The sequence below is a fragment of the Mus pahari genome, chromosome 16 (genome assembly GCF_900095145.1).
Source record: "Mus pahari chromosome 16, PAHARI_EIJ_v1.1, whole genome shotgun sequence".
Taxonomy (NCBI): domain Eukaryota; kingdom Metazoa; phylum Chordata; class Mammalia; order Rodentia; family Muridae; genus Mus; species Mus pahari.
The window spans coordinates 38,123,406-38,137,493 of NC_034605.1; the positions used below are offsets into that span (position 1 = coordinate 38,123,406).

Sequence of the window (14,088 nt, forward strand, 5' to 3'; positions counted from 1 at the left end):
AAGGCGTGCGCCACCGCGCCCGGCTGCAGCCTTTTTCAATGTGACTTTTTGATTGGTTTGACTTGGATGCCCTGGACTTGACATTACACGAGCTGCCACATGGCTGCTAGGAATTGAACCTGGAACCTTGGGAAGAACAGCCAGTGCTCTTAATCACAGAACCATCTCTCCAACCCTTCCTGATCTACTTCCAATGTAAAGATTCTCACATAGTGTCTTTCCATGTTTTCTACAGAGACTTTGCCTGTAGTAAACAGGATGTTTGGACAGTAGTTGGCTCCTAGGTTATGGCAGTACTGGACTCTGCCTGGCTTTTTAAGTGAATTTTTTGGCACTTCAGAGACATTTCACTGTAGAAAAGCTCCACTTTATCAGTGTTACAATCTCAACCTTGTGAAAACAGTGGCATTAATCTCATCGCTAATCTCTGGCTTCATTTTTCAAGGGATAACATATGATGGGCATCAGGCACTAGTCATTTGTCAATACACATTAATGGTTTCTTTTGTTCACATCCATAAAATTGAACACATAAAATTGTATATGAATTTGAGAGAGTAGAGGGTTAGAAGGTGGGTTTTAAAGGAAGAAAGGGAAGTGACAAGGATGTAATTATATTATCTCAAAAAGATGTAATAAGTAATTACCATTAATTTTTTTCATTCACTAGTTAGTTTCTCTAGCTAACATATTAAACCCTGTACATTGGGGGAGGGGTGGCAGTGAGTATTCTCATTTTTTTCCTTCCATTTTCTCCCTTGCCAGGTGGACCAAAAAGAACTTGCAACCCACGGAGGACCTCAAATCAGTTATCCAAAGACTGTCAGCACTTGGCCCAATTATCTCAGTCACTCCTTGTGGACGACAAAGTGCTGTTGTGGTGTTCAGAGACGTCACCTCTGCTTGTAAGGCTGTGAGTGCTTTTCAGTCCATGGCGGGAGGCTCAATGTTCCAGTGTTCATGGCAGCATCGATTCATGACAAAAAACGTAAGACTTCCTAGTGCCAAAAGCCTATTTTTTTTGAAATTATAATTATATAATTTCCCCCTCCCTTTCCTCTCTCTAATTCTCCCTTATGTTACTTCCCATCTCTCTCAAATTCATGACCTCTTTTTATTTAATTGTTTTTGCACACACATTATATAATACATACATTATATATAATATATACACATACATCATATATACACACATTATATAATACATATATTATATATAATATATACACACAGCATATATATACATTATATTATATAATGTGTGTATATATGATGTATAATATATAATATATTATATATAATGTGTGTATATATGATGTATGTGTAAATGCATAAATACAACCTGCTCAGTCTGTATAATGTTACCCATATGTGTATGATATCAGGGCTGACCACTTGATATTGGATAACCAATTGGGAAGAGAAGACCATTCAACCCACTCTCAACAATTCCCAGTTGTCTTTAGTTCTGCCTAAGACTGAGGCTTGTAAGCCTTTCCCTTTCTGTGTCCATTGGTGTTCAGGGCTTGTTGAGGCAGCCATGTTGATGAGCCATCATGGATGTAGCCTCTTTGACACTTCTAGGAGACACACTCTCACAGCTAACTTCTTTTTCCTCTGCTTTTTACAATCTTTCCACGCCCTCTTCTGCAATGAGCTTTCGATATGGGAATTGTTTTGTGGAAGTCCGCAATAGGGACTTAGTATGGGTATCATCTGGCCTCTTGTTCTCTGCATTTTGAGCAATTGTGGTTTTCTGTGAAGGTGTCTGTTTGTTGCAAAGGGAACATTTCTTTGATGATGTGTGAGAACTACAATTATCTGTGCATATAAGGGTAAATATTCAGAATGTACTTAGGAGTGACACTTAGCTGTCAATTGTAGGTTCACCTCTAAGATTCCATGACTTCACTAGCCCCAGGTAGATACTAGGTTCCTAGTACCTGTCATGTTTTTTTCTCTTGTTAAATGGGTCCTCAGTCTAATTAGAGAGCTGTTAATTACTGCCTAGGAATGTGGACAACTATTGCACTCCTGGTGTTATTGTGCAAGGCTAGTCATTGTTATGGCTCATAGGCATCCACAGCTAAGTAGAAATCATGTTTGCTTCCTTCTCCTTAGAAGCTTTCATGGCACTTTCTGGTACCGTGAAAGTTGGTCATCAGGGAGGCAACTTTCTGGTCATATGCAGCTTGTGTCTTCTGAGTCCTGTGTTTGAAGTGCATGGTGTCTTTAGGAACTCACCTTTCCACTTTTGGGGATAATGAAGAGCAACCACATGTAAAAAATGTTAATGGCATATTATTATAATTCCTTATGACATTTCAGACATCCTTACTGTTATTTTACCCTCCTTTCTTGCCATTTGTCCTCCACCCCTCCCTAATTAGAGCCCTTCATTTTCTATTTCTCCAGTCAAATCATGTGTACCCTATATGCTCCTACTGGGTCCCCAATGTTCCCCTTTTACTTTCCTGGTTTCTACAGTTACTCCAGGTTATATACTCACATCTGAAAACTTGAAGCTAGGAACCAGATTAGAGAGAACATGAGATGTTTGTCTCTCTAGGTCTGGGTTTTGCCTGCAAAGTTCGTGATTTCATTTTTCTTTGTGGCCGAACAGCATTCCATAGTATGTACGTGCCATATTTTAATCATCTGCTGCTAATTGAAGGACATTTATATTGTTTTGTGGTTTAAATGGGAATGATCCCCAAGGGCTCATATATTTGAATGCTCGGTCCACATTTGGTGGAACTGTTTTGGGAGGATTAAGAGATGAGGCCTTGTTGGAAGATTTGAGAAGCCCATCACAGATTCAGTACCAGCCCCACCTCTCTAACTTATAGACTAGGATATAGCTATTGCTACAGCGTAATGCCTGTCTATCTGCTGCCATGCTTCCTATCATGGTAACCATGGACTCATCCTCCGAAACACTAAGAAAGCTCCCTATTAAGTGCTTTCTTTTATACACTGCCTTGGGCATGGGGTCTCTTCACAGCAATAGAAAAAGTAACTAGGACAGGTTGTTTCTATCTCCTAGCCACTGTGAATAGGGCAGCAATGAACATGGCTGAGTATCCATGGACTAGGATACAGAGTCCTCTGGGCATGTGCTGAGGAGTGGTAAAGGGGAGACATATGGTAGTCTGATTCTTAGCCTTTCGAGGGTTCTCCACACTGATTTCCACATGGCTTGAAATAGTTTTATGAGGTCCCTTTTATCAATTTATTGGCTGTAGTTCCTGGGCAAGTGGGATCTTATTCAGAAAGTCCTTCCCTATACCTCTCATCTCTAGCACTGCCTGTGTCTCTTCCAGCAGTCTCAGAGGTTGAGGAGCCACACTTAGGTCTTTGGTCCATTTGGTGTTTTCGTTCAAGGTGATAGGTACAGATCTAACTTCATTCTTCTCCAACTGGTCATCCAGGTTTTCCAGCTCCTTTTGTTGAAGATGCTGTCTTTTTTCCAGTATATGTTTTTGGTGAGTTTGTAAAATGTTGGGAGATTATAGTTACATGTATTCATGTTTGATTCTGTTCTATTGGTCACCACGTATTTTTTTTTGCACTAGAGCCATATTGCTTTTCCTACTTTGGCTCTGTGGTATATTCGATGGCACTGCTTTTTTGGTACAGGCTCATTTTGGTTATACTGGGGTCTTTTCTGAACCCATATGAATTTTAGAAAATAGTTTTTACCTATTTCTCTGAAGTAAATGGAGATTTTGAGTGGGACATCATTGAACCTATAGATGGGTTTTGGTAGAATAGTCATTTTTACAGTATTAACTTTACCAATTCATGACCTCTAGGTTGTCTTTCCATTTTCTAGTGTTTTTCTCTATCTTTCTTTGTTCAGAGATGTAAAGGTTTCATTGTAGAGGTCTATCACCCTCTGGGGCAGGTCAATCCTAGCTATTCTGCATACATTCTTAAGACTTGTTTCATGGGAGTTTTTATTGGTCATAACTGAGGCACTCTCTACATAACTGCTGTGCTAGCAATGACAAGGGCACAGAGGAGTCTGGGACTCTCAGCGCATGCCCGCTCTGGTGGTCTTCATAGCTTAGCCTTTGCCTTTGCAGACAGGAAGTTCCTGAGTGCCTTCTTGTACTCCTCTCTTGGCATCTTTTCCAGGATTGCGGCACACTCTTCGGCATTCACGGTATAGAGCTTTTGTTTCTCCTGATTTCTGATTAACTCTTTGGAAACTCTCATGACCTGATGAGACAGGACCAACAATAATGTTAAAAGTTATTCAGACAGGAATGATAGTACACTCTACCTTTCTGTTTTTGAGGCACGGTCTCACTATGTGACCTTGGTCAGTCTGGAACACACTGTGTAGACCAGGCTGGCCCCAAACTCATAGGGATCCACCTTCCTCTCTGTGTTGTGTTGGGCTTAAAGGTGTACATGTCTATTCCTGGTGAATTCTACCTTTTTAAATTGTTAATTTGTGTGTATGGGTGTTTTGTCTGCTTATGTGTCTGTGCCCTGTGCGCATGTGGTGCCTACAGTGGCCAGAAGAGTAATGGATCTGGAGTTACAGATGTGCATGCTAGAAATTAAATACGGTTCTCTGGAATAGCTGCTGGTGCTCTTGGCTGCTGTGCCATCTCTCTAGTTCTCAAGATACATGTTACTATTGACTTCCCCTGCCTTAATAAATTGATCCCATTAAATCTTTGTGAGAGATAGGTAATAAGGCACACCACTTCCCAACCAGTAGAGATCACTCCAGTGAGTGTGAGGCAGGCCTGTTAGTGTACATTTCTAAACAGCCTCATATGGACATAAAAATTTCTGGTTCCAGGATCACACACTCAACAGCAAAAATGTAAGAACAATAGCCATTAGCTGCTACTTAACACAAACAGAACTGCTATAGAGAGAGGATCTCCTAAATACAGTCAACCTCTCCACCTCCTACCCGAATTCCAAAGTAAAAGAGCTAGGTATCGACTGGCATCCTCCTGGGGCCATTCCCCTTTGCCTTAGTGACACAAAAATGAAATGTCTATCTGGTAAATTCTTCAAAAAAAATAAAATAAAATCCCCAACATAATAGTAATTTTCAACTCCAAATCCAGATGTGCTTTAAGCTAACTAGAGATATGTCATGTCTCTTTAGGATGTGCCCTCCTGAGGCACATTTTCCCCTTTGGAAATGGTTTCCATGGTCCCTGAAGGGAAAACCCAAATACTAACGTTTGGCGGGAGCTTCGCATATGTTTTCAGCCTGGTCCAGACTTCTGTCTCAAAGGTGCTCTCAGGGAAAACTTCAGTGACAAGGCCTTGAGCCCAGGCCTCTCTTGCTGTGAGCTTCTTCCCAAAGAGAAGCATCTCAGCTGCCTGCAATGCAAAGCAAGATGTGGCCTTAGCGTGATAAAGGCTTCGGTTGACTTCAGAACAGCCCAGTTTCTGGAGACACAGAAGTACTCATGGCTCCTGGGGTGGCTTGTCTTTCACAGGAACGGGGAAGCTGATGGCCTCACTGGGCGAGGGTCTGCAAGCAGCTGAGACCATAACTGTTTTTGTTTCTTGAGGGACCAGAAGGGGAGCAGCAAGAATGGGAAGCGCAGGGCAGAAATGACCTGAACCCCTAGTAGCTATGGTTTTCTGTTTGTAATGTAAATGATAACAAGGTGGAGTGGGATGGGGGTGTGAAAAAAATTATGGCCGTAGGGTTAGTTTAGGAGTATTAAAAGTCCCTTGTCTGACTGGTTGTGCTCATGTTGAGCTCTAAGCATGTGAATGAAGAGATACAGGCTTCTGTTACAGTTTTTATAGAAATATAAAAATTGAGGCTGATGGGAAAGTGTCGTCTTTACAGCTGCAATTCGTCTTTTAGAAACGTAAACACATTCCAAGGTCCTGGGCTGCCACCAGTGCTCCAGCTCTAGGTCACACGTTGTCAGACACTGTTCCTGCATAAGCAAGTATAGACAGTGTCCCGACCCTTCCCTTATCTCAGATTGCCCCTTAGCCTGGTTCTTCCGTGTCATAGAACAAGGCGTCATACTTAAAGCTTTGCCCAAGGGAAAGGAGACAGAGTACAGGTTTGCCTTGGCAGCAGACTACATTTTAAGTTTTGTCTACGTTACCTTGGCTGGGCCCATCATCTTTGGAAATGTGTATGTGGAGCATGCTTCTGGGATCTGGCTGAGTTGGCTGAATGGAGTATGAAACGTTGCCTAGTTGGGGTGGGGGAAGAAAAGGAAATATCTTTTGAGTGATTATTTTAACTTTACAATTCATGTGTGTGATGTGCACAAGTAGCCTAGACTCTCACCATTCCTACCATATAGCCTTTCAAGGGCTTGAATGAACAGGAATGGATTACTATGCCCGTCTCACTGTCCCTTTCTTTATCCTTCCTTTTATTTTTATTTTATGTGCATGACCGTTTTGCCTGCATGTACTTCAGGACACCACATATATGCAGTGACCATGGAGGCCATAGGAAGGCATCAGATCAGTTACAGATAGATGGTGGTGAGGTGCCTTGTGAATGCTCAGAATTAAACCCAGATCCTCTAGAGGAGCAGCCAATGCTCTTATCTGTGATAGTTCACTAGTGTGAACAGGTGAAAATATTTAAACTAATATTATGTGTTATTCTGCATACACACAATTCATGTGTGTTCTGTCAATGTATTTTTATAAAGAGAAAACTATATAGCTATCGCCAACTCCGTTATCTTATAACTGGTAAGTCCACTTATGGAACTTTCTGTCTATCTATCTATCTATCTACCTATCTATCTATCTATCTATCTATCTATCTATCTATCTATCTATCTATCTATCTATCTATCTATCTATCTGTTCTATCTTTCTATCCTTTCTATCTTTCTATCTGTCCTTTCTTTCTATCATCCACATGCATCACCATCTTCTCTCTATCCCGGCTATTTTGCCCTGTTCTATAACATTACATTCATGGAATCCTGTATCCAACAGACCTTTGCTCTTGCTCCCATCACTTAGGTTTGGGAGTCACCAATGCACTGCTGGGTGCTAGTAGCCTCTTTGTTGTTGCTGTCACTATTGCTGTGTTGTCATTTTTTGATCTACATGCACTGATTCCACTTTTATGGCTATTGTCAGCCAAGAGCCATAGACTTGCTTGATAGAATACGTGCAATTACCACTTGTCAATAACACCCCAATGAAGCCGACAAACAAATCTTTTTCCGACTGAGTCAAAAAAAGTAGTTGTGAATGCCTCTGTTCAGGTGCCCTGCTGGTTGTACACTTTTAATTCTCATGGGTAACTACCTTGGAGTGGAATCACTGGTTGTGAAAAAAGTATGTGCTTTCCTCAAAGAAGTTGCTGACCTCGTCCCCAGAGTGACTGTTGTGGACAACCCACACTGAGGAAGAAGAGCCCTGCTGGGTCCATGCCTTTGCTCACATCACTATGTGCATGATGGTGCCCCATATTTTCAGTTTATATGACCTTTATGATATTGATATGATATCATTATGACTAATGATGTTGAGAATATTTTGTATCCTTAAAAAGCATGGGAATAGCATCTTTAGTGAAACATACTAATATGTTTTACACTATTTTTAAAATTAAATTATTTGCATTCTTTTTCTTGGATTCCTTACAGACACAGGTTACAAGTAAGTATCACGAAAAGAATTTTATTTTACTGTCTGTGGCTTATATTTCCCTTTAAATAAAAATAATATTTGGATAAAGGGCCTTGCTGTCCAGCCCAGGCTGGCCTCAGTCTTAGAACAGTTCTTTTGTCTCAGTGTCCCAGAAGAGTACTGGAAATACAGACAAAAGCTGTCATACCTCACTGGCTTTTTTTTTCTTTCTGGGGAGATGTAGAGGTAAAGGGTATAGAAGAGTGTCTCATGTAGAGTGGACTTGAACTTGCTATGTGGCCAAAGATAACCAACTCCTGACCCTCTGTCCTCTCTACTTCCTAAGCACTAGGAATGCTCCCATGTACCATTATAGACAGCATCAGCATCTACATCCAGTTCAAACTCATTACATCTACCTACCTATCATCTATGTGTCTATTCTCTCTCCTTCTCTCTCTCTCTCTCCCACTCTGTGTGTGTGTGTGTGTGTGTGTGTGTGTGTGTGTGTGTGTGTGTGTGAAGCTCAGAAGGTCAGAAGACAGAGTTGGTTCTCTCCCCTCACCATGTGGGTCCCAGGCTTTAAACCAGGGCCATCCCCCCGAGGTAACACATTGGCCTTTGCTTGATGAGCTGTCTTACCCGCTCCTTAGAGAAGCAGGCTATTTTGGATACTCTCATGTTTTAAAGAGCCATGCTGTCTCATTCCTTGTGTGCTATTTCTCCTCACTGCCCATTTTTACACTGGACTCTTGATCTATCGCTTTATACTTTAATAATATTTTGAAATGACCAGCTTTTGTTGGTGAATTGAACAATTGTTTTCTCAATCTTCCATCTGTCTCAGTTTTGCCCTAGAGGTCTCCTGCCTTCTTCGGATGCCACAATCAGTTTCAATATTGTGACTGAGATGATAAGAGATGATAAGCATGTTCAATTTTTCTATACTTATGGAAACTTTTTTTTTGTGAGACAGGATCTTACTCTACAGCCAGAAAGGGCTGGCCTCAAACTCATGACAATCTTCCTGCCTCATCTTACAAAGAGCTGGGATTACAGGTATAAGCCTTCACACACACACACACACACACACACACACACACACACACACACACACACTGATGAATAAGAAATATTTTTAAAAGGGAATCACTGATATAAGTAGACAAATGCTTAGATTTAGTTTCCAATATAAGACATAGTATTTACTTTAATGTATATTTGTGAGAAAATATAATATATATGTAGCATGTAAATAAAAACATAAGATACTCTCACTAATGTCACTTTTCTTTACACCCCAGAAAACTTGGTCAGGAAAATGTACTTCAAAAATACACTCAGAAAAAAAAGAATCAACAGTCACTAAGGAGCCATAAACAGGTACATACAAACTTGACAACCAGCAGTTATTGCAATGCTTATTTGCAGAGATAGAATGGTAGGTGCAGTTAAGGGCTGAGGCTCTAGCAACAGACTGGTTAAAGGCTTTGGGATGGTTCCTTACCCTTCCTGTAACAGGTTCCTCTATCTGTAAACCTAGTATGACCTCATAGCCTGCTGTGTGTATATTGTATAAAATGTGTATAAGTATAATGTGAATTAACTGAGTACTTTCACACTGTGAGCATGCAAACATTTATTTGAACAAATTTAAAACTCACATAGAAAAGCTGCCTTTGGTGGTAGAAAAGCTACTAGCATTTTTAGCCCCTTGTTGTATTTAAGACCAGTATCCATCACAGACAGACAGCATGGTGAAGGGTACCTTAATAGGGTTAAATGTGAGCCACTTGTTCACTACAGTGTTTGTTTACAAAGTCAATAAAAACCCAGGGAGTCTCTTCAGTGGTTAACCAGGAACCTTTAGCTACTGGCCTATAATTTCAGGGTCAGTGTTCTAGGTTCAAGTGCTAAGACAACTGTCATCACATCCGTGTCTACAATAATACAACTCAGAAAGAGCGTCTAGTTTCAGCAGTCAGGGACCAGTGAGATTTAAGTGATGGAGACCAAATGCTAGCACTGGTTTACATCTGAGTGCTTTTCCCCCCCAAAATAATAAATTTCACAGTATGTATTTAAGGTTAAACAATATGCTACTATGAGAGACATATAAGCAAACAGTCACTTTAGTGGAACCAGATAACTCACATTGCCATACCCCAGCCATGGGTAGCCATAATATATCTATTAATTTGGCAAACTTCCTGGATATAGTCCACTAGTATTGACTATAATCCTCACCTTTAGCCCTATGTATATGTTATATGCCTCCTCAGTCATATCACTATCACCTAATAAAATGGTTCTTCTTTCCTTGCTCCCCACCTCCCTGCCTCCCTGCCTCCCTCCCTCCTTTCCTTTCTGTCTCTGATGTTGCTGAGGATACAACTCAGAGCCTTACTCACATTAGTTAAATGCTCCACTACTGATCAAAACCTTACTCTCAAGTTTTTAAACTTAAACCCTTTTTCTTTGTCTTTGGCCTATGTTCAAAATATTTTACTTTCGGTCATCACAGAGAAACACTCTAGTCAAGAACAAAAATTAAAATATTAATTAATATAACATAATCTTTCCAGGTGACTCTAGTTTGTGTTAAGTTGACAAAAATTAACCAGCATAACCATTAACTCCCATAATCTGTTTAGTTCTCGCCACTATAAAGGAGACCCACGGGAGCTCCCTGATTAGCCGGGAGTGGACTTACCCTGTCCGAAGCATAGACAGCATCAAATAGTGCCAGGGTGGTGACAGCGATTCCCACAGCTGGGCCATTTACTACGGCAACCAGAGGCTTCGGAAAGTCAATAAAACAGTTTACAAAGTCCCTACAGAAATGAAAAGGGGAAAGCATTAAAGATTTCCAAGTAGCCCTACCTAACTATAGAAAGGATTATATAAATTAAAGTTGACACCATGCCAAAGGATCACCTTCCCAGACTAAACCACGAGCCTTGTACATGGGGCCTAATGAAAGGTCAGACTACGACTCCTACAAACTGAGCCTAACTCAACACTCTTTTCTGGGCAGTGAGTTCAGGACCGTGGTCCAGCTGTGACCCCAGAGATCATGGTGGGTGACCGAGTGCATGACCCCGTATTCCAGCACAGGGAGACCGAGAGACTCGGCAGAACTTGGGAAGCTGAAGCCTCAGCCCTCCTTCAACAGCTTCCAAGACTACTTCCGGTGTCTGACCACCACTCACAGGCACTGTCTGTTCACACCACGCACGAGAACTCGCACTCCCTCTGTCCTTTCTCATCTTACCCTTCCCTGTCAATCCACTGGAGAGGGCAGGATGAGGAGAGGGAATCTGATGGGGAATCACAATGGAGTGCATCAGCACAGACGAGTGGGCATATTACTGATGTGTTACAAGTGAGCCCTCTTGGGGGAGGGGGTGCTGAGGAGATGTGTGGGTGGGTGTGGAGGCCTGCTTGTCCTTCTGGGCTCAGAAGGTGAAGATGGGAACCTAGAGCAAGACTAGCTGTATGGGTGAGGTTGATATTGTGTGAACATGTCTCAATAAATAAAGTGGAAAAGCAATAAAAGATGATTGTTTACCTAAGACCTGATGCTTATATACGTATACATATACACTTGGGTTTTCACAGATATAAAATCTGCATACATACAGGTACACCATAAACACATATGGGAAAATGGAAAAAATAAGAATGAACCCCTTGGAATCAGACTAATGTCACTCTTACCTCAGTAGCTTAGTAGACATGGCTATGTCCCGTATTTCACCAGCGTCATTAATCAAGTTTTTTAGGTCATTCCCACTGCTGTAGTAGTCACCAGTCCCTGGGAATGGTACAATCAACACTTTCAGGAACACACACCATCAGTGGAAGGAACAATTCCTTCACCTAGCTACTACACATTCTGAAGCCATTGTGTATCTGTTGGGGCAGGGCTCTGGGCCACATACTAGAAGCACACTGGTGAGTCTCATGAACACACCAGGGACTAGCAAGATGTGGGTGTTAAAGAACACAAGTGAATGGAGATTGTATGACTACATACAACAGGGCAGATGGAACAGGGCTGGCCTGTGGGGAGGGGGAGGGTTTAGGGCTGAGCTCACTCAGGAAGGGACAACAGAGACATCTGGAATGAGATCTGAAGGACGGGCAAGGCTGGCAGAGAGGAAACAGTGCAAACAAGGTTCTGTGTCTGAGGTCTCCGGGGTGTACACAGCAGACTGAAAGAAGAGGCCCCAGGGCTGAAGCAGAGAAAGAAGTGGGTACAGGGAGAGATGCTGTACTTAAGATGAGTACATAGACTGTGTGGGGCTGTCCACAGTAAGAACTGTTGTCTCTGTTAAGAGCCACAGAAGGTATGTGTTTATTAAAGGATAGGTTGCCTACTATGAAATGGATACTTCTTAATAAGTTTTATTTTGAGAAGGGGCCTCAAGAAGCCCACGTTGGCCTCCAATTCTCAATGTCATTGAGGGTGACTGACTCTTAGCTGCTGATTTCTTGTCCCCACTGGTTGATCCTGTGTCACCAATGCCCAAGTTGGGGATCAAATCCAGGACTTCTTACATGACAGGCAAACACTCCAGCTCAGGCTATTATCGTAGCACCATTAAATACTTTTGATAATTGTAAAAAACTGGAGTGATCCCAGGCCAAAACAAGACACAGTGGATCCCCCTTTCCTCTGGGGAAATATTCCAAGATGGTCCATAAATCCCTGAGACATAGGATGGTACTGGGCTTTAAAGTATGTATTGTGTTTTTTTCTATCTGATTGATTCTCTCTGTTTTCAGGTTTCACATCTATGGGGTCAAGCAACAGAAAACGAAGACAAACAAATACACCTGTACTGAATATTCACAGACTTTTTCCTTGACTGTTCACTTCTAAACAATGTGATGGATTCTGACACAGCATCACTCTGCATTAAGCACTGTAAGACACCCAGAGTGAACTTAAAGTAGACGGAGTGTGTGAGCCTTCATGCAAATACCACATGATTTTACACAGGGAGCATGTGTGTGTAAAGTCCTCTGTTGACGAGAGTCACGGAACTAAATCCCAGAAGATGCTGAGGGAGACTGTACACACATACCTGTGACCAAGTTCAGTACGTAGGTTGAGTAAGATATTTACAACAACAAACTTAAAAACAATATACTATATAAGATTTATTGAAAACATACTGCTAATTGTCTAGAAACGTCTACTTATTTCTAGACCAAGGGTGATGACATATAACTGAAATTCTGCAAGGCGAAACTACAGAGAAAAACATTCAGTTCAGGGGCTACTGTACTGACACCTCAGAATGTCAGACCTTTTTTTTCCCCTAGCCTTGCCATGTCAGCTGCCTTAGAGAAGTTACTTTCAGACTTTGTCAACAGAGTATAACCGGTTCAGTACCATAGAGCTCACATGAGTTGAACCAAACAACATCCACTCTTACTTTGACAATTTTGTTGAACCTTGTTTTAAAAACTCCTCTATATGTTTGTATATATCAAGCTGTGATTTCTTTTCATCATTTAGGAGAATCTATGGATAGACAAAAGCTGTCTATTCATCCATTTTTGGACAGCTGAGTTGTTTTCTGTCTTGACCCTTGTGACAGTTACAATAAGCTTCACTGTGCCAGTCAAGTTGAGGAATAAGATTTATCATAATTATCTAACAGTACTTGTCTTACATCCATGATATTATGGTACATTATAAATTAGACCACTGCATACTGGAAAAGACTTTCAAGCAATATTGGTCAGTTCCTTGCATAGTAAGAGACTCCCTAAAGTAGAAATTGAGTAAGTCTGCATAAGTGTCTTACCTGTGAAAACAGTTATGACCGAGTTATCTGTGCTGGCATTTTTAAGTGCGCGTATAATATCCAGATACATCTACATGAATGAAAAGGCAGAAGAAAGAACAATGAAAATGAGATCCATCATCCAGCGGATGGAGCCACTGTATCAGTTTGAAAGTCTTCTCTTGATACAGTGATCAACAGTCTTAGAGATTGTATTGATACCACACCAAAGGCTTCATGAGAGGATTTCCGATCCCCTGACAACTCCAGTGTGCACATAATGCACAGGTGCTGTGGTAGATGTACTAATAACCACTGTGATGGTTTGTGTATGCTCAGCCCAGGGCACTATTAAAAAGTGTGGCCTTTGAGTATGTGTAGCCTTTTTTGGAGCAGGCATAGCACTGTGGGTGTTGACTTTAAGACCCTCATCCTAGCTGCCTGCAAGCCAGTATTCTGCTAGTAGCCTTCAGATGAGGATGTAGAACTCTCAGCTCCTCCTGCACCATGCCTGCCTGGATGCTGCTGTATTCCTGCCTTGGTGATACTGGATTGAATCTCTGAACCTATAAGGGAAGGGGGAGGGGAAGGGGGAGGGAGAGGGGGAGGAAGAGAGGGAGAGAGGGAGGGAGAGGAGAGAGAGAGAGAGAGAGAGAGAGAGAGAGAGAGAGAGAGA

The 14,088-nt window shown here is 41.6% G+C and overlaps 1 protein-coding gene across 2 annotated transcripts in view; it reads right to left on the reverse strand.

Moving 5' to 3' along the window:
- Positions 1 to 2,316: 2,316 nt before the first annotated feature.
- The window catches only part of LOC110333969 (enoyl-CoA delta isomerase 3, peroxisomal), an 18,020-nt gene continuing 6,248 nt past the window's right edge, over positions 2,317 to 14,088 (reverse strand). The window contains exons 4-9 of one of the 2 annotated variants that reach the window (XM_029547496.1): positions 13,434 to 13,503; positions 11,332 to 11,428; positions 10,325 to 10,445; positions 6,111 to 6,200; positions 5,215 to 5,358; positions 2,317 to 4,224 (exon numbers count right to left, since the gene is read on the reverse strand). In XM_029547496.1, coding sequence (XP_029403356.1) covers positions 4,063 to 4,224; positions 5,215 to 5,358; positions 6,111 to 6,200; positions 10,325 to 10,445; positions 11,332 to 11,428; positions 13,434 to 13,503 — 684 coding nt within the window. In that variant the 3' untranslated portion in view covers positions 2,317 to 4,062. The remainder of the gene's footprint in view (positions 4,225 to 5,214; positions 5,359 to 6,110; positions 6,201 to 10,324; positions 10,446 to 11,331; positions 11,429 to 13,433; positions 13,504 to 14,088) is intronic. The other variant, XM_021215779.2, reaches the window with a different exon arrangement.